At 45.0% G+C, this 20,774-nt stretch overlaps 2 protein-coding genes across 2 annotated transcripts; both read left to right on the top strand.

Moving 5' to 3' along the window:
* Positions 1–1,742: 1,742 nt before the first annotated feature.
* On the top strand, positions 1,743–2,901 carry RRS1 (ribosome biogenesis regulator 1 homolog). Its single transcript, XM_065753718.1, has one exon. It carries the CDS (start codon positions 1,791–1,793, stop codon positions 2,859–2,861), a length of 1,071 nt encoding a protein of 356 aa, XP_065609790.1. The 5' UTR covers positions 1,743–1,790; the 3' UTR covers positions 2,862–2,901.
* A 214-nt stretch (positions 2,902–3,115) lies between these two features.
* On the top strand, positions 3,116–18,992 carry ADHFE1 (alcohol dehydrogenase iron containing 1). The gene is made up of 15 exons (XM_065753309.1): positions 3,116–3,222; positions 3,423–3,460; positions 6,610–6,653; positions 6,825–6,878; positions 7,132–7,286; positions 7,451–7,647; positions 8,039–8,116; positions 9,199–9,304; positions 9,827–9,979; positions 10,988–11,086; positions 11,748–11,826; positions 11,970–12,066; positions 15,888–16,045; positions 17,809–17,935; positions 18,971–18,992. Exons 1-14 carry the CDS (start codon positions 3,167–3,169, stop codon positions 17,890–17,892), a joined length of 1,398 nt encoding a protein of 465 aa, XP_065609381.1. The 5' UTR covers positions 3,116–3,166; the 3' UTR covers positions 17,893–17,935; positions 18,971–18,992.
* Positions 18,993–20,774: the final 1,782 nt, after the last annotated feature.

Here is a 20,774-nt window from a genome sequence, read left to right as displayed (position 1 = left end):
TGAATTCAGTCTGAAACCAAGTATACCAAGTATTGAGTTTCCTGGCAGTGATCATAAGGGAGCCCCCGTTAGGCTATCATTGCATTCTAACTCTGAAGACACTCAGTGAACAGACTTGTTTACTGCTTTGCAAGCACTCATATAGCAAATTACAATTCCTGGAATACTTAAGAAATCTGGAATTTAATTCTAAACAACAATTCCCAGAAAGTGAATTGCTACATTATGGGCTTTTTTTTTCCCCCTTCTTTTTCTTTCTTTTCTTAGCAGTTTCAGGCTCTCAGATGAAACAGAATGAATCTTGGTATGTGCTCCTTCTGCTGTTCTAGTGACACACAGTAATCATAAACTTGCAAGGTAACTTTGAAAGTGTAAGAAATACTACTAATTGCATCCTTTCACTCCTAGTCATTCATATAAAAGCTTTGGGATTTTGTACAAATATTAACAAAGAGAACTCAGAGAGTTTACAGCACAAGAACAAAACTAAGAGAGGACAAGGATCAGCACGTAGGTATTGACCAGACAGCTGTTCAAAAAGGGTAGATGTATGCCTGAATCTCATCTAATAGTGCATATACATCTCTTCAAAGACACTTCTTTATAGTTAATCTTATCCGTAATTCCAGGTGAAAATAATAACAAGGACCAAGAAAGAACATATCCTCCAGTGTAATGCCATCTTGTGGTAAATGGGGAAACGGTCTGCACCATCAGCTCTGTTCCACAGCACACAAACCATACTCAAAACTGCTGAGTTTGGGGTGAAAAAAAAAAAAAAGAGAGAGAGACTTTATCACAGTTAGAGTTATAAGTATATTCATCTCTATTTACAAGCCTACCATTTTATTTTCTTTCCAAAAACACTGCCCTGCCATTATACCTAGAGTCATTTCCATCACTCCACAGATAATGTAGAGATGCGATTAAACTTAGTAGAAATGTCTATCTTGTATAAAAACTCCCATCACTTCCTTGGCTACAGGTAGCTGTCCCCATTTGCTTGTTTTCAAGGCACATGAGTCGCTCAAAATGTCATGGCCATGCAAGCCACATCACTGTAAAAGGATCCTTCCATACCTCATTTATTTAAAAATAGCATGGAGGCATCTCTGACCCAGCTGACCTTTGGGTGCATACAGTTATCACCTCACTTTTCACTATTGTTCACGAGACACCTGCCAGGTGATCCCACCTTCCAAATCACAGAATCAAGGAACTGTAGGGGTTGGAAGGGACCTCTAGAGATCATCGAGCCCAACCCCCTGCCAAAGCAGCTCCCTAGCCCAGGTTGCACAGGTAGGCGTCCAGGCGGGTCTGAAACGTCTCCAGAAAAGGAGACTCCACCACCTCTCTGTGCAGCTGTGCCACTGCTCCGTCACTGCACTGTGAAGAACTTCTTACACATATTTGTGCAGAACTTCCTATGCCTCAGTTTATGACCATTTCCCCTCGTCCTATCGCCACACACTGCAAATGCTGCTCCCCTCCTCCTTCCTTCACCATAGAGCTTTGCCCACAGAGCCAGCATCGCTCCGAGCATGGCCAGAATACACGACTTGAATTTTGGTTCTGCTGCAAGCACTCGCAAACACTGGTCTGCCACAACCACCAAATACCGCAGCGAGGCGCTGGGGACGCGCTTGGGAGCAGCAGGCATGCCTACACGGGGCGGGCACAGCAGGCGCTCATGCCTACAGCTCCCGGCGGGCCGAGCGCCGCTCGCACTTCCGTCGCGCTGAGGCGAAGGGTCGCGCCGCGCTTCCTGCGGCCGCACGCGTCCCGCCAGCATGGCGGCCGTGCGCGTGGAGGACGTGCTGGCGGCGGCGGACCAGGAGCGGCAGCAGCGGCCGCGGAGCGTGCAGGTGGAGAAGGAGCTAGAGCTGGAGTTCGACCCGGGCAACCTGCTGGCGCTGGACCCCAACCCTCCGCCGGCAGCGGCGCTGCGCGGGGCCGGGCCGCGGCGGGAAACGCTGCTGCGGGCGCTGGCCCGGGACAACGTGCAGCTGCTGGCGGCGCGGCTGTGGGAGCTGCCGGCCGAGCGGGCGGACGGGGCGGCGGGGCCGCTGTTGGCGCGGCTGCCCGAGCCCGCCTTCCGCCTGCCGCGGGAGAAGCCGCCGCCGCGCCCGCGGCCCCCCACGCGCTGGGAGCAGTTCGCGCGGCTGAAGGGCATCCGGCGCCGCAAACGGACCTCGCTGGTGTGGGACGAGCAGGCCAAGGAGTGGCGGCGGCGCTGGGGGTACCGGCGGGCGGGCGGCGACCCGGCCCGAGCCTGGCTGGCGGAGGTGCCGGCGGGCGCCGACCCGGAGGAGGACCAGCTCGCCAAGCTGCGGCGCGATAAGCGCGAGCGGGTGGCCCGCAACGAGCTCAACCGGCTTCGGAACCTGGCCCGAGCCCACCGCTCCGCCGCCGCAGCCCCGCTGCACCCCACGGGTCACCAGAGCCGGCAGGAGCTGGGCTTGGCCGCCCGCGTGGCCCGCGTCTCCACCGCCTCGCTCGGCCGCTTCCAGCCGCGGCTGCCCAAGGAGCCGGCCGAGCCGCCCTCCCGCGACGGCGGCAAGAAACGGCGCTTCCAGCCGCTGCTGGGCGACCTGGCGGCCGAGCGCGGGCGGCAGCTGGAGCTGCTGCGGGGCATGAACAGCAAGAAGCCGGCCCTGGACATCACCCGCGCCGTCAACAAGCAGCTCCGCGAGGAGGACGCCGAGGCGGCCGCCGCCAAGGGCAAGAAGCGGGCGCAGCGCGGCAAGCGGGGCCGCCGGCAGCAGCAGCGGCCCGGGAGGAGGAGCGGTGGCAAGAAGGGCGGAGCGGCGCGGAGGCAGCAGCGGCCCGCGGCGGGAGGAGGCCGCAGGAAGAAGGCGTGACGGGCTGCGTGCCCGCCCGCGGGAGCCGGAGGACTGCGTGTAGGGGGCGCGGAGCGGGCAATAACTTTGTCAATAAACGCCCTTCGGTCTTTGTAAAACGTCCTGTGCGCGGCTCCTTCGGGGCGGCCGGGCACGGAGTGGAAACGCGCGGCGGCCCGAGCTGCGCACGGTGGGACCGGGCAGACAAGAGTCGCAGCGCGAAGAACACCTCGCTGAGTGCCGCAGCCAAAAGCCACCGGCGTCCCGTCCCGCCCCGCCCCGCGGTGCCACAGGGGTGTGGCCGTCCCAGCAGTCCCCGCAGCGCCATGGCGGCCGGGCGGGACAGGGCCGCGCGCCTCTTGCGGCAGCTGCAGCGGGCGGCGTGAGTGCGGCCGGGCCGGGCGGGGAGCAGCAGGGGGCGGCATCCGCCGCGCGTTGCGGCGGGTTGTTGGGCTGCTGACTGGAGGCTCTGCCGGGCCGGCTTTCCTGCCTTAGCTTTAGCTTTTAAACGTCACTTTCGTGTTTGTGTTGTTTTTCGTTTGTTTATTGTTGGTTCGTTTCTTTTTTTTTTCTGCCGTCTAGATGTCGGTGCCCGGCGCACAGCCACACTTATTCCCAAGGTATGGTTTAAGTTGTGTGTCTGAAGTAATTCTGCGTGAGACCGTGTATTGCCTGGGTAGAGGGTGTATGTAACCGGTAGAAAAGAGAGCAGTGGAAGTGTAAGGTGAGCAGTCTCTTATTTTGCAGCTCTACAGTAATAAAGATTTTTGTTGGCGAGATCCCACATCTCCATGTAAGCTGCAGCCAGCATTGGCCTATAGCCCTCCTTTCTCCTGCTGGAGGGCCTGCTGCACTGGAGCTGGCTGCTGCTGCTCCCTGGGTCATACGGTCACAGCATATTCTGAGTTGGAGAGGACCCACATAGATCACTGAGCACAACTCCTGACTCCACATACTATTGATAAAAACCAAACCCTGTGTCTGAGAGCACTGTCCAAACGCTATTTGAACTCTGTCAGCTTGGGGCCATGCCTGCTGCCCGGGGCATCCTGTTCCATGTCTGTCGCCCTCTGCCAGTCCCTAACCCCCAGCTGCCCCTCCCCTGACACAGCTCCATGCCGTTCCCTCAGGCCCTGTTGCTGTCACACAGAGCAGAGCTCAGCACTGCCATTCTGCTCCCTGTGAGAGCTGCACCCGCCATCAGCCCTCCCCTCAGCTGCTCTGCGTTGAACAAACCAAGGGGCTTCAGCCCATCCTCAGGTTATCTTGCCTTCCAGACACTTCCCCATCTTTGTAGCCCTCCTGTGGACTCTCTCTAATAGCTTTATGCCCTGTGTACTAGGCTCAGAACAGTTTATTCCAATTTTGGTTGTAAGTTTTTTTCCATATGTCATATCATAAGTTGGGCTTTCCACTCCCAACCCTTCCTTCTCTTTTCTGAACAACTCCTATTTATTGTCTTTGAGCATAGAATCATAGAACTGTCTGGGTTGAAAAAGACCTCAGAGATCATCTAGTTTTAATGCCCCTGCTGTGGTCAGGGTCACCAGCCACTAGACCAGGCTGTTGAGCCACAGCCAGCCTTGCCTTGAGTGCCTCCAGGGATGGGGCATCCACAACCTCTCTGGGCAACCTGTTCCAGTGTGTCACCACCCTCTGAGTGAAAAATCATACTCTGATAACACAATATGCCCTCAGCACTCTTCTTTACCTTACTGCATTTCTCTGAAGCTTCTCACGCTGGACCACCTCTTTTGGCAAGTACAGTACCTACAGATGGACAATAGTTCTGCTGTCAGCTGAGCCATCTCATCTTCACAGCTGAATCTGAGGGGGAAAATGTGTCTGATATGTTAAAAAGAGAAACAAATTAAGGGAACAAATAGGAGCTATTCATGAAGGTGTGCTTTACTGTGGGGATTGCCATCTCAGGCTTTTTATGCAGTCAGTCCAGAGTAGGTGACTCAGGTTAAGGTTCAGGAGCATAAGCAGGAGAAGCCACAGTGGTGATGGAAGAGCCCTTACAGGAGCTTCTGTTTTGGGAGTCCAAGTGAGTAGCTGTGTGCTGTTTAGCCCCCAGATGTTCTTAATACCTCCCACGTGTTGCACAGTAGATATAATTTCTATAAGAGTTGGTATTGGGGCAAAATTTCAGCAAAGAGTGGTTCTGAGTGGTTTTGTTTCTTGTGCTTTACTGAAGACAATTAGGCACTTTTTAAGAATTATCATTGCCATTTTATGTGTGGAAAAGCTAATATATGTTGAGGTAGTTACTTTGTCCAAGACCATCATAGAGAAAGACAAAAGCACAGCTGAGAAATAGAATCTCATTTTTCTGCTTGATTTCCTCCTAAGTCAATTCAAACTATGGCCTTGTAACTAGAAATCTTAATTAAGAATGCCCTCTAAGTATTAGGCAGAAATTGGTTTATAAAGTAGCAGGATATCAGCTCCATAGGTCTGTAAATAATGGGAATTGGCTTAACAGTGACTAGCAAGAAAACTAAATTGTCCGTTATGATTCTTGACAGTGTTGACATAAATGCTGCAGTTTTTGAACTCACCAGAATTCTTCCTGTAAGTTAAATTTGGCACAAGAAAATAACAGCAGGTCACCTATTATCAGAAAGCAAATGAGTAAATCTCTTGGACATGTTCTTAGCCTGTCAAATTAATGACAGGGGATACAGCACATCCATGCTTCAGAAGAGGTCAAACATGTACAGCCTGGCAAGAGATGGCAATGAAAGAGCGGACAGCAGCTGGCCTGGGCTTGAATAGAGCACACATAAAGGATTTTAATACATCTATCTGTTAACTGTTGTGGGTCAGTGCTTCAGTGCACCCCAGAGTGTCTGTAAGACTCATTGTCATGGCTTCACTCATTGGATCTGAATCCAAATCACATTTTTTCAATTAATATAGCAGACAGAAGGCATGACTTCAGCTGGAAGAGTAGAATGCCTCATCTGATCTTTTCTTGGAGATGAATGGGTCGTTTCAGTTGACGTGGTTTGTTTCACTTTGTGACAACATCAGAATATGCAAGAGAGAATTCCGTGAATGACATGGCAAAGATACGATTGAAGTACTATCCTTACTGATATTTTTTCTGATCTACCAAATAGTGTTGATAGTAGCATCAGCTCATATTAGAGCTCTATTATTATTAGTGCTGCATGCAGTTTCTTAATTTCCAAGCAAGCAGTTCAGTTACACCTACAAGTTCGGGATCAGCTGGAAGTAAAAAGAAGTATAAACACCTGTCAGAACAGTTCCCATGTGCACAAAAGACGCTTTCAGTTCAGAGGTTTATGGAGGATGTCTCTTGTGTTTGTCATGCAAGTTGTTCTGAAGGTTATCACATGAGCCCTGCACATTTGTAACAACTCTCAAACAATATGGAGCATCCCGTATGCCCTGCAGATACTCAGCTGTATGTATTTATTATACGTGCATAAATATATATATATATAAAACAAGTTTTTGAGCAAATTTCCTGCTAATTTACTCAATTTGTATAGGAAAAAAATCTTAAGGAAGAAAAAACTACCCTGAATCATACCAATCAAAAGAACTTAAATGATTCTATGATCATTCAATAGCACGACCAACTAAGGACAAAGTGGATGTTAACCAGATAAGCAAAGATGACCTGTGCTGATGTTTTAGTGATTTTAAAAGAAGAGAAATCTGTCGTCTTTAGTATTGCTGTACAGATTGAGGTCACTTTTTGTTCCTTAATTTTAATGTTTGATTTTAATTTCAGTTCCTGAACGGGCTACCCTGAGAAATACAGACTATGCATTTGAGGTATATTTAATAATAAAGTCTACTTGATTTTAAAATGGTATGCTTTTTATTATCAAATATAGCATTTAACAAGTGCTTACAGTAGCAAGTATTTAAATTTCATTTTGATTGCTTGGGGCTTGATGACATATGTTCATCTTTCCTAGAAAAAATATGTTCTTTGTGTTGCAGATGGCTGTTTCAAACATCCGGTATGGAGAAGGAGTCACTAAAGAGATTGGCATGGTAAGCGTTGTTCATGCAAATCCATCACTGGGGAAAAGTTGTTTCCTGAAAGGCTGCTGGTGCTGTCAGTCCTGTATGCATGTATCTGTGACCCCTCTTTTTTCTTTAGTTGTTATTGTTTCAAAAGTCTTACAATAAGTAACTGTTTTTCAGGGTTTCACTAAATGATTCAGCTGATTTGGTGTAGAATTTAAATGGGTCAGTGTATGATTCCACACCGACTGTTTGTATCTTAATTTCATTGTTATTGTAGGACCTGCAGAATCTGGGTGCTAAAAGAGTTTGTTTGATGACAGATAGAAACCTCTCCCAACTGCCTCCTGTAGATGCAGTGTTGAATTCATTGTCAAAATCTGGTATAAACTTTCAGATGTACGATAACGTCCGGGTGGAGCCAACAGACCAGAGGTACTGATTCTGACAGCATGTTTCTTAAAGGGGTGCCAAGGCTCTTTCAGCATGCCTTGCAGCTATCTGAACACTTCTTTGTGACCTATGCACCAGCCTTAGGTTTGTTTTCCCGTGTGCTGTTTTTCCCCTGGCTAATTGGAAAGCTTTCCTTGTTTTCCAAGTTTCCTGGATGCCATTGAATTTGCTAAAAAGGGGGAATTTGATGCCTATGTTGCTGTTGGAGGTGGGTCTGTGATAGACACCTGTAAGGCTGCCAACCTGTACGCCTCCAGCCCGACATCAGACTTCTTGGATTATGTCAACGCTCCTCTAGGGAAGGGGAAGGCTGTCACTGTGCCTCTTAAGCCACTCATTGCAGGTAAAGCAGCAGAGATGTGTGTGTGGGGGGGGTGGGGGGGCAGTGAGGGGAAAGAGAAGAGGATCTGTTCTGTGGTCTGTGCATATTCCTACTGAAATCACTTTACCATGACCTTTTCACCTCCCTTTGGGCTTACTTTTCCTCTAGCTGCATTCAGCAGCAAATCTGCTGTTTGCTTCACAGGTTTTGTCATTTACTTGGTCTTTTGACTATCTTTTACCTAGAAAAGCAATCAAAGGGGCTGTTTCTTTTGACCTGTTGGCTTCCAAACAGGAATACCCCCAGGACTTACTGGATCCTGTACTTGTGATGGCACTATTATTGTGTTTTCATTTATTTATTTTGTGGTAATAGACATTACTTATTCTATGTTACTGTCCTTTTTCTTAAGTGCCTACAACAGCTGGAACTGGGAGCGAAACCACTGGCGTTGCCATTTTTGACTTCAAAGAGCTAAAAGTAAAAACTGGTGAGACTTTGCTATTCCAAACAGTTTTTGTTTCGCAGTGTCTTCATTATTTCCTCGCCTTGAACAAGAGGGATACTGCCTGTCATTTCAGATGTCATTTCATTTGATTCAACTGCCACAGACAGATTAGAAGAGCTTAAAGGTTTCCTTCTCAAATTAAATTTATAGCATATTAAGATAATGAAATGCCTGTGTGAGACGGTGGATTATAGTTTGAAGGCAAACCAGGATACTAAAATCCTTCAAGTCTTTAAATGGCAGAAAATGTTAATGGCAGAGGAAATTTCTACTTACATTCAGGGTCAACCAACTGTTCCTTATTTCCTTTGTATTTTTCTGTCTGTTTTTAAGGCTTATGCTTCTTTGTTTTATAATTGCAACCAAATGTTCCTTTTCCTGACTTTTGAAACCTCAGGCCTGAGATGCTGTGCAAATAAGGGACACTGTCTTCCTTTGACCTTTTCATCCCTAGGCAATTAGGATTACAGATAAAAAGTCATCTCAAGCTTCATAGCTATTTTATTTCAAAACATGTGGATTTTTATATGCTATGCCTGCAGTGGCCGGGGCGCAAATGTGTGTGCTAAGAAGTTGGGACTGAAGCACAGAGTTTTGTAATCTATGTGTAGTCTATCTGCTTGGCTCTCTCTCTCACAAAGCAATGTCTGTGCCACCTTAGCCATGATGTGAAGGCAGAGATTACAGATCTGAGATACAGTAAATATCAGTTTGTTGTGGGAACAAACCAGTCTTCCTCTGATTCCCAGAGGCGTTCACAAGAGATACAAATTTAAGAGCGGTGTTGCAGGTATCATTCAGCACAGATGTTTTAAAAGTACAGTCTACTGAAGGAAAGTGACTGAGAACACTGTCTGGTGTCATTTACTTCAGGCAACAGTCTCTTATGGGGACTTCAGTAAGATTTACATTCATAGATCTTGCTCTCCCTTCTCTCCCTTTGCTTTTCTCTACATATTTTCAAATCGTTTCCCCTCTTTATTTGTATGTATTGAACATTAAACTTCTGTGATCCTGTTTTGTTGTAAAAACTCTTCAATTCATTGTCCTCGTGTATATTGCAGGTATTGCTTCAAGAGCCATCAAGCCAACCCTGGGCATCATTGATCCCTTGCACACACTGTCTCTGCCTGAGCGAATTGTGGCCAACAGTGGCTTTGATGTCCTTTGGTGAGTTTTCTGTGTAGGCTGTATTACAGTTCTGCATTTTTGCTACAATGGTTGTAGAGAAAGTATACTTGAGGAATAGAAATAATCTTTTTTTCTTCCTCTCTTGTTCTTGTTAAGGTGATCTCTGTTATGCTTTCCTCTCAATTATAATGTGCCTTTCACTTTTGGAAAACTATCTTCAGCTTTAACCTACAGCTTTTAACTGTTCAAAATACACAGAAGTTTATATTCTGAGGGTCAAAGCTTGCCTTGCTTCTGGGTGCTGCATGCATTAGTGTAACAGATACATAAGGAAGCTGTGACTTCTCAAGCTTGGTGAGTTATTCTGCACTACGATGTCTGTAATGGTACTTCTGCATTTCTTTGTAAACAAAGATGTTCTGTCTGTAGTTTTTACATCTAAGTGTAGCACTTAGGCAGTGCCCCCACTTCATGTAACCGGATTTGTGAGTATCTGGGAGATAAGACTGTTGTCAGTGGGCTCTCCCACTTAAATAATTCATTTTTTAATCTTCCTTTTAGCCATGCTCTTGAATCATACACAGCTCTTCCTTACAAGATGCGCAGTCCCTGCCCTTCAAATCCAATCAGCAGACCAGCTTACCAAGGCAGCAACCCCATCAGTGATGTCTGGGCTCTTCATGCTCTACGCATCGTAGCTAAATATTTGAAAAGGTAATGCCTTTAACAGCCATCCCACCTCACAGAATATTCAGATTTCAGTGCTCAATAAGAAAAACTTGAGTTTTAGTTTGAAGTCATGTATTAAACCTACATTTTCTACCTTCAGTTTCTCCTAAATTAGGATTACTCCTGTAGAGGTAGCTTTTTAATGCTTCTATTTATTTTAGAAGTCCTCACAGTTAATATGAGAAGTTTGAAGAGTCCTCTTCCTTTGACATTGTAAGGGGAATATGTAACAAACTGAATGAGACGTAAGGCTGGTGTCATTTTCATGGCTTTCAGTGTAAATTAGTATACAGATACATCCATTGAGAAGATAGCCACATTCATGTGAAGATGTGCCAAGTTATGCTTTTACTGAAAACTAGATAATGCCTTCACTTTAAATTTAGTTGGGTTCGATTCTTACCAAGGAAGTTATGGTCTGTATAAGGCTTTTATATACAATGTAAGTTTATGTTAAGGATCGATGTGTTACTTGATAAAGAATTTTTACAATATCTGTCCATCCTAAGTGTTTTCTGTTGTTCTGTGGAGTCTATTCCTGAGGCTTTTTATCCGTTCTGTTAAACTCTAGTAATAGCCTGATGTGTAGCAAGGCAGGGAAGCCTTACTGGTGGTAGGGTTCAAACCAGTGCCTGCTGAGATGGTCCTGGGGCTGTACTTGGGCTGGTGTGATCTTGGGTCTGTACATAGGGTTGTCTGAACTCACTAATAGAGTTGTTGAAACCACCACCACAAAATTGGATACAGCTAATTTCACCCCATTTGTTCAATTTTTGACAAAGTGAAAGGAAACTTGCTCTTCACTGTAGCAGTTTGAACTTCTGGTCAGGATTGCTGTTTGAAGTGACAAACTGATCCCATTTCCAGCATTTTTTTCTCAGCTTATCTGGGAGATTTTTTGTAAATCTGCAAAGAAACTGTTTTTCCCTTCTCTGCCCTGATTTTCCACTCAGTTTGGGAATTCAGTGGTACCATTGTCTCCATGGTGTGCAGAGCCATCAGAAACCCTGAAGATCGTGAAGCAAGAGGCAGCATGCACCTCGCAAGTGCCTTTGCTGGTATTGGCTTTGGCAACGCTGGCGTTCATCTCTGGTGAGTACAGGAAATGTTAATCTCTTCCAAGGTCAGCTTCCACTCTGTGTTTGTTTCAGATAGTCACAGACATTGCTGCCTTTTTTCCAGGGTATATGATAAGGCAGTGTCGCATGGTGCTGCTTATCTCAGGGAGAGCAGTATGTTGTGAGACACTGATAGTTCTTGGCATTTACATGTATGAAGGTTGTGAATTCTGGCTTGTGATTCTCTAGTCAAATCTTATAAGATTTCCAAAACAGCCTTCTTTACCTTTCCTGACCATAAAACTAAGAACTATGATTAGAGAAAAAGAATCTAGGACAGCTAAAACGTTGAATTCTGTGTCAGCTGCTCTGCAGTCAGGAATCACTGAGGTAGTCTCGTGCCATTCCTGAACTGCTGCTATTGGCAGGGTCAAGTCAGTGGATTTATACAAGAACATCACACTCACAGTGCAAGGAACTGCTGCTTTTGCATTTTACAGCTAGGCTGCTAAAGTGTAGAGAGTGAGGGTTGTCTGTACCTGATATCCATACTGTATCTGTACCTAAATCCCATTTATGTGTCTGTGTCTAAGAGACTTGCATACAGAAGGCTGAATGCACGAGGGACTTGAACACACATTTTCCAAATACCAGGCAAGTTGCCCTAATCCCTTTCTCTCTATTCTCTGTTCCAGCCATGGAATGTCTTACCCTATTTCTGGTCTGGTGAAAACTTATAAACCAAAGGATTATAATGTGGATCACTCTTTAGTGGTAAAACTTTATTCATTTTTGTTTTCGTATTATGCATTTCAGTTCTCTGTTATCTCACATTAATGAATGCCAAGCCACATTGAAAATGCAAGCAGATGTGCTATTGATGAGTGTATATATATATATATATATTCTTTTTCCAGCCCCATGGCCTTTCTGTGGTGCTGACATCCCCAGCAGTGTTTGCTTTCACAGCACAGGTAAATCCTGAGCGGCACTTGGAAGCTGCAGAGATACTAGGTAAGGATCTCTGTGGATGCAGCTTACTCCTATTTACAAAAATTGTTCCAAAATGTCTTTTGGGGAGGTAAAAAAAAAGTGTGTGGAAGCAATTGTAGTGTCTGTTGCAGAGCTTTTATGTTTAAAAAACAGGTGTTGGTTTCTAGAGTCTAACTCTTTGTACTGAACAATGTAATTAGAAAAGCTGTATAAATCCACAGAGCATAACTGTGATTGGAGTCTCTCAGTGCTTGGTGGAGAGAGGTTAGTGTAGCACTGATGCCATCAAACAAACCAGTACTCAGGTGCATCTGCTGCCTAACAAATTCCCTCCTGTTGCACTGAATTTGACAGTAATGTTTTGAGTAACTACTGCTCTTTTTCCAGAACAAACAGTAACTGTGGCATTCAGTCCTTCTAATGTAAGGCCTAAGCTTATTTGTAGGTGATGGAATTTCTCAGTGGACAGCTTCAAGGGAAAGCATTGAGTAGCTGTTCTGCAGCCACATCTGTGATGGCTCAGAAGAGGCCTTTTCTGCTTCTTACTGTAATAGAAGTAAATGCTGCAAGCTGACAGTACATTTAAAGATTACATCTTCACACTGCTTTGTAAATCTGTGCAAACCAGATGGAAGGTGTCCTGGAGATCACAGAATCACAGAACTGTAGGGGTTGGAAGGGACCTCTAGAGATCATGGAGTCCAACCCCCTGCCAGAGCAGCTCCCTAGCCCAGGTTGCACAGGTAGGCGTCCAGGCGGGTCTGGAACGTCTCCAGAAAAGGAGACTCCACCACCTCTCTGTGCAGCTGTGCCACTGCTCCGTCACTGCACTGGGAAGAATTTTCCACGCATATTTGTGCAGAACTTCCTATGCTTCAGTTTGTGGCCATTTCCCCTCATCCTATCACCACACACCGCTGAGAAGAGTCCAGCCTCGTCCCTTTGCCTCCCACTCCTTATATATTTATTTGTAGACATGGATCAGATCCCCTCTGAGTCTTCTTTTCTCATGGCTGAACAGACCCAGATCTCTCAGGCTCTCCTCAAAAGGAAGATGTTCCATGTCCTTTATTGTACGTGTAGCCCTCCGTTGAACTCTTTCCAGGAGATCCCTGTGTTTTTTGTATCGGGGAGAACTGGACTCAATACTCCAGGTGAGGCCTCTCCAGGGCAGAGTAGAGGGGAGGGTCACCTCCCTTGACCTGCTGGCCACGCTCTTTTTAATGCACCCCAGGATGCCATTGGCCTTCTTGGCCACCAGGGCACACTGCTGGCTCATGGCCAGCCTGTCCATGACACCACCAGGACACCCAGGTCCCACTCCTCAGAGCTCCTCTCCAGCAGCTCATCCCTCAACCTGTACCAGTGCATGCAGTGTATTTCTCCCTAGGTGCAAGGCTCTACCCTTGCTCCTGTTAAACCTCAATAGATAGGATACTCTTAGTTGCACCCCCAGCATAACTTGTATAATAAACTAAACTAGCTTTCAGCTGTGTATTCCTGGAGCTGTTAGCAGTCTAACTGTGGCAGCACGGCTCTCCCGTGGGCTTTTTTATTTATATCTCAGGTCAGCTTTACTGCCTGCACTACATTCTGTGTTGCAGCTAAACTGCTGCTAATGTCCGTGGCTATCTTGAGCAGTGAGCAATCACAGTCACATGCACAGCACTGTAGACAGCAGAGAGAAAGTGGGTAGGGCAACTCTCCTGGTATTTGGAAAATTTATATTCAATCCCTTGTATGGTCAGCCTTCTGCCTGCAAGTCACAGCAATCCAGTCACATGTATGACTTCCCTGTGCAATCTGAAAGCATTGTGGGTTTCATCAAAGAGTGGGACTTTTAAATAGACAATGAAGATATCAGGGTCACATTAACGAGGGCGTAAAACATGGTCAGAAAAAATAGATTGCTGGGGAGGGGATTCATTCAGATTATTTTTTAATTGCTGATTATGAAGTTTGTTCAGCCTCCCTCCAAAGTACACTGTCCTGTCTGTGGTCAGAAACAGAATGCAGACGTAGCTGGAATCATATGCTGAGATACAAAATGCCTGTGTTCCTATAGCAATGACATTCAGCTCACATAAAGCAGACTAAGAAAATGTTGTTGGAAAACTGGCCTGCACGGTACACATCAGAGGAATTGATCTCTGGCTCACTGATTTTAAAAGTAGGAATGAAAAAGCAGTTCCTTTAGGTTTTGTGGTATGAACGGCTGCCAGAAATTCTGCCTCTAAAAGCTCCATTAATTTTCTCAATAGAAATTTAAACTATGTTAGTGTCTGCCTTGCTATAAAGTGACCGACTTTGCTGAGATGACACATGGAAATGAACTTGTTAATTCCCACCTGGGGTATTTACTTTTTATTCAAGTCTGGAACCCAACTGACTCCGGTAGCTGATTCAAATCTGTCACGTTGCCAAATGCAGTGACTAAGAAAGTATTTTATAACGCGGAGAAGATTACTAAATAGTTATGTTGTGTGAATATGCAGCTGTGAATTTGGGTACAGCCAGAGAAAGCTTAATATCTCCCTGGGAGGATTCTTAAATAGTTGAAGTAGGCGTGCGTGTGGCCAGATATTTGCAGAGTGCCGTCAAAGGCGGATGGGTCCTTTAGATGATCAAAAAAGAAAGTGTTTTGAAACTGTCCTTTACTTTTGCCTTTTTCCTCTGTTCCTTTCCCTTTTTAATTTACTATCTGAAGACAGTGGATTGCCTTTATGTTCTAATCACTCCTCTACAGCAAAACCCAGAGTAAACTCAGGTAGCGTGGCATAATCTCAGTAGCATAAGTCTTCATACCAGACTCTGCCACGTGTTATTTGTCAAGTTCTCCCAGACAGTCCCTACCACAGTACTGCCCTCTTGCTACCCAAACATCTGAGCTCCTCAAGTGAGCTTGTCGCTCTCCTGTTCCCTTAGGCACTCTTAAACTGCATGAGGATCACAGAAAATATTTTTTCCTGTAGCTGTGTTGTGCTCTTACTCATTCTCTCAGTATGGTGCTTGGATCCAGCATAATTCTTGTGTAACATCACCGAGGTTATGCAGAAATAAATTTGGCTCAGCTTGCTAGGGGAAGAAGTCATGTAGAGGAAGCTGCATCTTCTATCTGGACACGTACTTTTTAATTTTAATAAAGTCCTGACTATTCATTGCAGAAAGGGGAGCAAGCCATTCTATAACAAATATCAATAATCTTTCATTTTATATTGAAGCTTCCATTGCTCTTCAGCAGATGTTTCAAGTAGACCAGTTCTGCATTACTCTACATGTCAGTGCACGTTCAGACTTTAGGACTGAGTTAACCCTTTGAACACTGCCCTGCCATCTCCTGTCTTTCTCAGCCCACACACTCTAATCCTCTCTTTGAATGCATGATAGAGCAGAACAGGGAGTAGAAGATTGCTTGGTCGCTGCTTTTCTCTTGTCCTCTAGATGTCAGCAAACTCAAGGCTTGAAATAAAACTAGCATTTGGCACAGCATCCATAAAAATAAATTCCACTGACGTTGATGTGCTAGCTGATTTCCTCCCAGCAGTTAGTCAGACTGAGAAGTGCTTCTCCCTGTAAGCACAGAGGGAGCGGAAGCTAACTTCATGTGGTAGTTAGTCCTGGCAGCAGTTACCTGGTTCTCCTGATCTTGTTTTATTTTACTTTTTACAAATCATTCCAACTTCAAAATGAAGACTGATTCCTCTTCTTACTTCATGTTGCTTTTAGAGCAGTGACTGTTATGTATGGATATGTATTCAACTGATATTATGATTAAATTAAGTCCAGAACAGGCTTCCTCCTCTCTGTCCACCCTACAGTCAAGGCATTATGTCTTATTTTAGGAGCTGACATCCGCACTGCCAGAATCAAAGATGCAGGGTTGATTTTGGCAGACACGCTCCGGAAATTCCTGTTTGATCTGAATGTTGATGATGGCTTAGCTGCAATCGGTTATTCTAAAGCAGACATCCCTGCGTTAGTCAAAGGCACTCTGCCTCAGGTAAGACAGAAAGTAAAAGTTTTTCTTGTCAAATAAAATAGAACATATTGTTTTAAAAAAAACAGAAGTGTTCCTTTCCAAGCAAATATTATTTCTAATCCTACATGAAAACAACTGCAGTGGAGAAAATGAGGCATACTCAGCTTTTCTTTAAGCTTTTATTTTTGGTGAGACAGAGTGCATGCTGCATTCTGTTCTTTGCATGGATTCGGTCTCAAATGGATTTGTATTTCATTTACTGTCCTCTCACTGCACTGACTAATTGTACTGTTTACCATAATGAGAACGTATTTGTAATCGTTAATAGTTCATTACCCACACAGGTAGTCCTGCAGGTCAGTCTCTAATAAATTTTCCTTTCATCTTGTGGTAGGCTTTCTTCAGAATGCAGGATCAATTTGTTGAAATTGATCCTATTCACAACAGTAGTGAGTCTAACTAGCAAAGAAGATCGTGTCCCAGGGCCGAAGAGCTGGCTGGCCCTGTGTGGGATTGGAGGGGGAGATGAGGAAAGCTGAAAGCAGGAGGTGGCAGCGTAGCCCACCCGCCCTTACAAACCTACCAGGGCCGGCCGAAGGATGGCTGACCCACGGGTTGGGTATTACTGGCACGGAGTCGCTCATTACTGGCACTGTACCAGACTTCCCTGAGTCAGACAAGAGGAGCTGGGCCTCGCTGCCTGGGTATCAGTGCATAGCAGCAGGCTGGTGTGGAGGCAGTGCTGGCGCCCTGTGCTGACCAGGGATGAGGAAAGAGGTATCAGCTGTACCTGCAAAGTGACTGCTGTAGGTCGAGGCTTGCACAAAGCTCAACTTTTCAGACTCATCACAGCTCATGCTGGTCATCCGGATTACAAACTGTACCTCAGAGGGGATTTCATCTCCGTGCTGGCCAAGCATTGCAGATAGGAACTGCACAGTGTGCTCTTGCCTGGGAAAAATCAGAGCACTTACAGAGATGGATCTTCCAGACAGATGTCAAAACAGGTTATAGCAGGAGGAAGTCCTTTTTGCCAAAGTGATGGCATTCACCTAGAGACTGCTTTGCTGAGAAACAGTGCCTTCGTGGTGTGAAAGGTGCACGTATACAGGTGGCTGTAAATCACCCCAGTGCTTCTGTAAATGTTAAATTCATTGATTATTGAAAGCATGAAGTTACTAATCATAACCGTACAAGGGCGCTGATGTTAGGTTGTTCTGGCTAAGTGGAATCCTGTCATATTTCTGCAGTAACTGAATTCCTACACAAATACATGTGACTCTTTATGAAGCAGCCTTGCTGCCTTTCCTTGCTGCCCATCTTCTCCGCAGCTGACTTGCAGCCACTGGTTATTGTCCCCACCTACCCAGCTTCCTGGTCTTTGAGAGATGTTGTAATTTGAAGATATCAGTCCCTAAAAATTGATCTCGTAGTTCCAATGATTTTTTTTATATGGACTCTATTCACAGAATACTGCCTGGCAGTGTGCCTGCATCTGTGACTGACAAGACCCATGTTTGAAGCACTCAACTCGGCAGCTGAACTGCTTTTTAGTCTTGATGCTATGTGTTTAATAGCAAGCAATTTTAACTAATAAATTCTTGGAAGTATGGCACAGTCGACAGTGCTTCAACCTTAATTAGTTGATTGCTTACTTGCAAACCTTTGTTATTCTCCATGAAGGACATGAGCACAAAGGCACGTAGTTGAGCCGTGCAGTTAGCTGCTCTTTGATTCAATTTGTTGACAACCTTCTCTAATCCCATTTTTCTTTGATCTTGCAGGAGAGAGTGACTAAACTGTCACCACGTCCCCAAACAGAAGAAGACTTATCTGCCCTCTTTGAGGCCTCCATGAAGCTTTATTAGCTTAAACACTTTGCTCAGAAGTGTGCGCTTTTCTAACGCAAAGGTAATTTCTTACAGATAGGGAGATTTAATCTCTTTAGAGAGTGGAAGAACTTGGGTGTCTTCCATTTCTGTTCTATTGTGCACTGACAGAAGATCAAGGAATTCATCTTTAACTAAATCACACTTTGAAGTGAAGGCTTGCTTGTGTTTTTCCTTGCTCAGTAGGCTGTACTGTTACTTGTATAAAGGTTGAATCAGACCTCTAGCTTTACTGAAAGCTTTCTTGTGCTTCAGAGGTGGTTAGAGGTGAAAATTGTTTTTAAAGGGTCTTAAAAACATTTTATAAAAGACTTTTTATTTCAATTGTCTGTAATTTTGCTAGGAAGTCATGCTGTTTAAGAAATAGCTGGGGTCATTTTAATTAAGGAGGAGCTGTTCCCTCACAGAAAATGTCAGCTTGGTGTATTCTGTACCACTTAATCATCTTTTTAACATCTTGCTTCAGTAGGAGGGCTATTGAAGGGGGTAGCTTGCTGTTTTTAAGGAGAAACATACGTACTTGTTACATGTTTGGAAGAGGCTTCCAGAGATATTACTTTGGCTTAAAGTTTTGAAAGTTATTTTCAGATATGTGTCTTTTCTTTCAAAATCTATCTGAAGTGTGCATAGAAGGAGTGAATAGAGAATAAAGCATGGCTGCACACTCAACAGGAACCACGTAGCAGCAAGACATCATCCATCACAGTCATTTTGTCTCTGTGTTCCCCTTTCCCGCTGCGTTCTGTGGAAAGAAACTACCAACTGTATCTTGCTTCTGTGGGAAAGAATTGCTTCTGCTGAACTTCTGCAAATGCTGCCATTCCGAGCACAGCCACCAGCCTGAGGAAGTGGGGACTGTGCTGTGGTTCACTATTAACAAGTGGTGGTGTAGCATATGGCTACGAGTGCCCCGCTGGGAGTGCTGGTTAGATGTGGGAATGTGTGCACGTTCAGAGCAGTTAACCAGCTGGTTGGTTGTCAACTGAGAAAGGGAAGTGGGAAAGGGAGAAATGAAACTAAAATTTTAATATTATTTTTACGTTTTTTGTTTTTTTAGGTGCACATGGTTGTGTGTGCAGTTCATTTAAATCAGGTTGTGCTCCATGTTGGACCGTGTCAGCATCAGATACGTGCAATGAGGACAGCATAAGACAAAGGCCAGAAGAACCCCATAACCTCTGATATTCTCATTTCTATCTGCTAGGAAGGGAGCAGTTCTGCAGTCTGCCTGCTGAAGCTGAAGGCTCTATACAAACATCTTTGTGCTTTTGTGTTGATCTGCTAAAATTAGCACTAACCTGGGATCTGAAGACAAGTAGGTCCTGGATGTTGGCATCAGGTCAGTTTCAGTGTTCAGTTAAAGCAGGTGGGTGGCTGCTGGTTAGAGACCAGAGATATTTGTAACCATAGGATGGGTTCAGCGGCCATAGGGATTGCACTGCCAAAATGCCTCAGCCTGATCTGGAAAGCACATTTATTCTCCATGTCCTCCTGAATCTCGGCCTCTGTTGAAATTGCCCAGAGGAACCTCTATCACAAAGTCTGCCTCCATAACAAGTGGCAGGGGATTCACAGAATCACAGAATGGTAGGGGTTGGATGGGACCTCTAGAGATCATCGAGTCCAACCCCCAACTCATTTTATTGTATTCTGTTAAGCTGCCATATTTGTACTCTTCTGTACTAAGAAAATCGGGTCATTGTCTTTGAACATATCTGTGTTGTGCATGTGAACATGGCATTTCTGTAGGGGTGGGGGTGAAATTGCAACTGTAAGTGCCCAGTGATGGCTGGGCGTTTGTGTGATACCTGAGTGACAGGTTCCACCTAGGACTTCTGTTAGAGCTGTGTTGCTGGAGGCTCACAGGATAGATCTGTTATTGCCTTGAGATTATAACAGAATGCAAATAATGAACAATACTGTGCTTGCTATAAACACAAGATTATTTGGAAACATTAGAGAGTGATGTTTGACTGTCACATTAACTTAAATCTTACGAAGTAACAACTGTGAACAAGAACCATTCAGTAAAAATAAGCTTTCATTAGCTTCATGGTGCACAGGGACTCCTAGTGGGCTGTCTGCTTGGTGAACTCAGCAGTCCAAAGCCACCAGTGACTCCTGAAATGAATGTTGAAGTTCCATAAATAATAACACCCCAATCGCTGCACTGTAGGAAATACTACCTAAATAAATATAATAATAATCCCAGCAGTTAGAGTAAAAAAAGAAAAAGGAAAAAATAGGTAACCAATATGGCTGAATTTCTGAAAACTCTCACAGTTGTCCTGCATGAATAAAAGTGGAAGAAACTTCAGGTAGATCTGTGTGCATGCTCATTGCATTGTGCTCACTTCAAGGCAGTGTGCCAAAGCAAAAGCTTTGGCAAAAAGTCTTCTGTCTTCTGGTTGGCTTTCCACCTCCCTGAGACCTGAAAAATGGATGAGGAAGAGTGTTACTTAAAAGTCACACTGCAAAGCTATCTCTAGGCACTTATCATAACCCCCAAGTAAATCTGCTTAAGCATCACAGAGCTCCAGGACATGTGCAGTACATCTTGGCTTTCAGTATCTCTAGCCTCATAAATCCTTCACTGCACACAGTACATCCGTGGAGAAGAGAAAGGGCAACATGATGCAGTACAGAAAAAGCCTAGAGGTGTAGTATGCATTTTGCCTCAGATCACCACTGTGTATTTTCTATATAAAGGGGACTTAATTGTAATTCAAAATAGTTGTTAAACATTAGCTAGTGAATAGGGAATACTGATCACTTTCCTCATCTCTCCAAGAGCTGTTGGGATAGGATGCTGAATGGGTATAAACTAAAAGAGGGGAGATTTGGGTTAGATGTTAGGTGGA

Source organism: Cyrtonyx montezumae, unplaced genomic scaffold, assembly GCF_038088225.1.
Source record: "Cyrtonyx montezumae isolate F1298 unplaced genomic scaffold, pur_monq_1.0 scaffold_8, whole genome shotgun sequence".
Lineage (NCBI taxonomy): Eukaryota > Metazoa > Chordata > Aves > Galliformes > Odontophoridae > Cyrtonyx > Cyrtonyx montezumae.
This window is presented reverse-complemented; position numbering and strand designations above follow the sequence as displayed.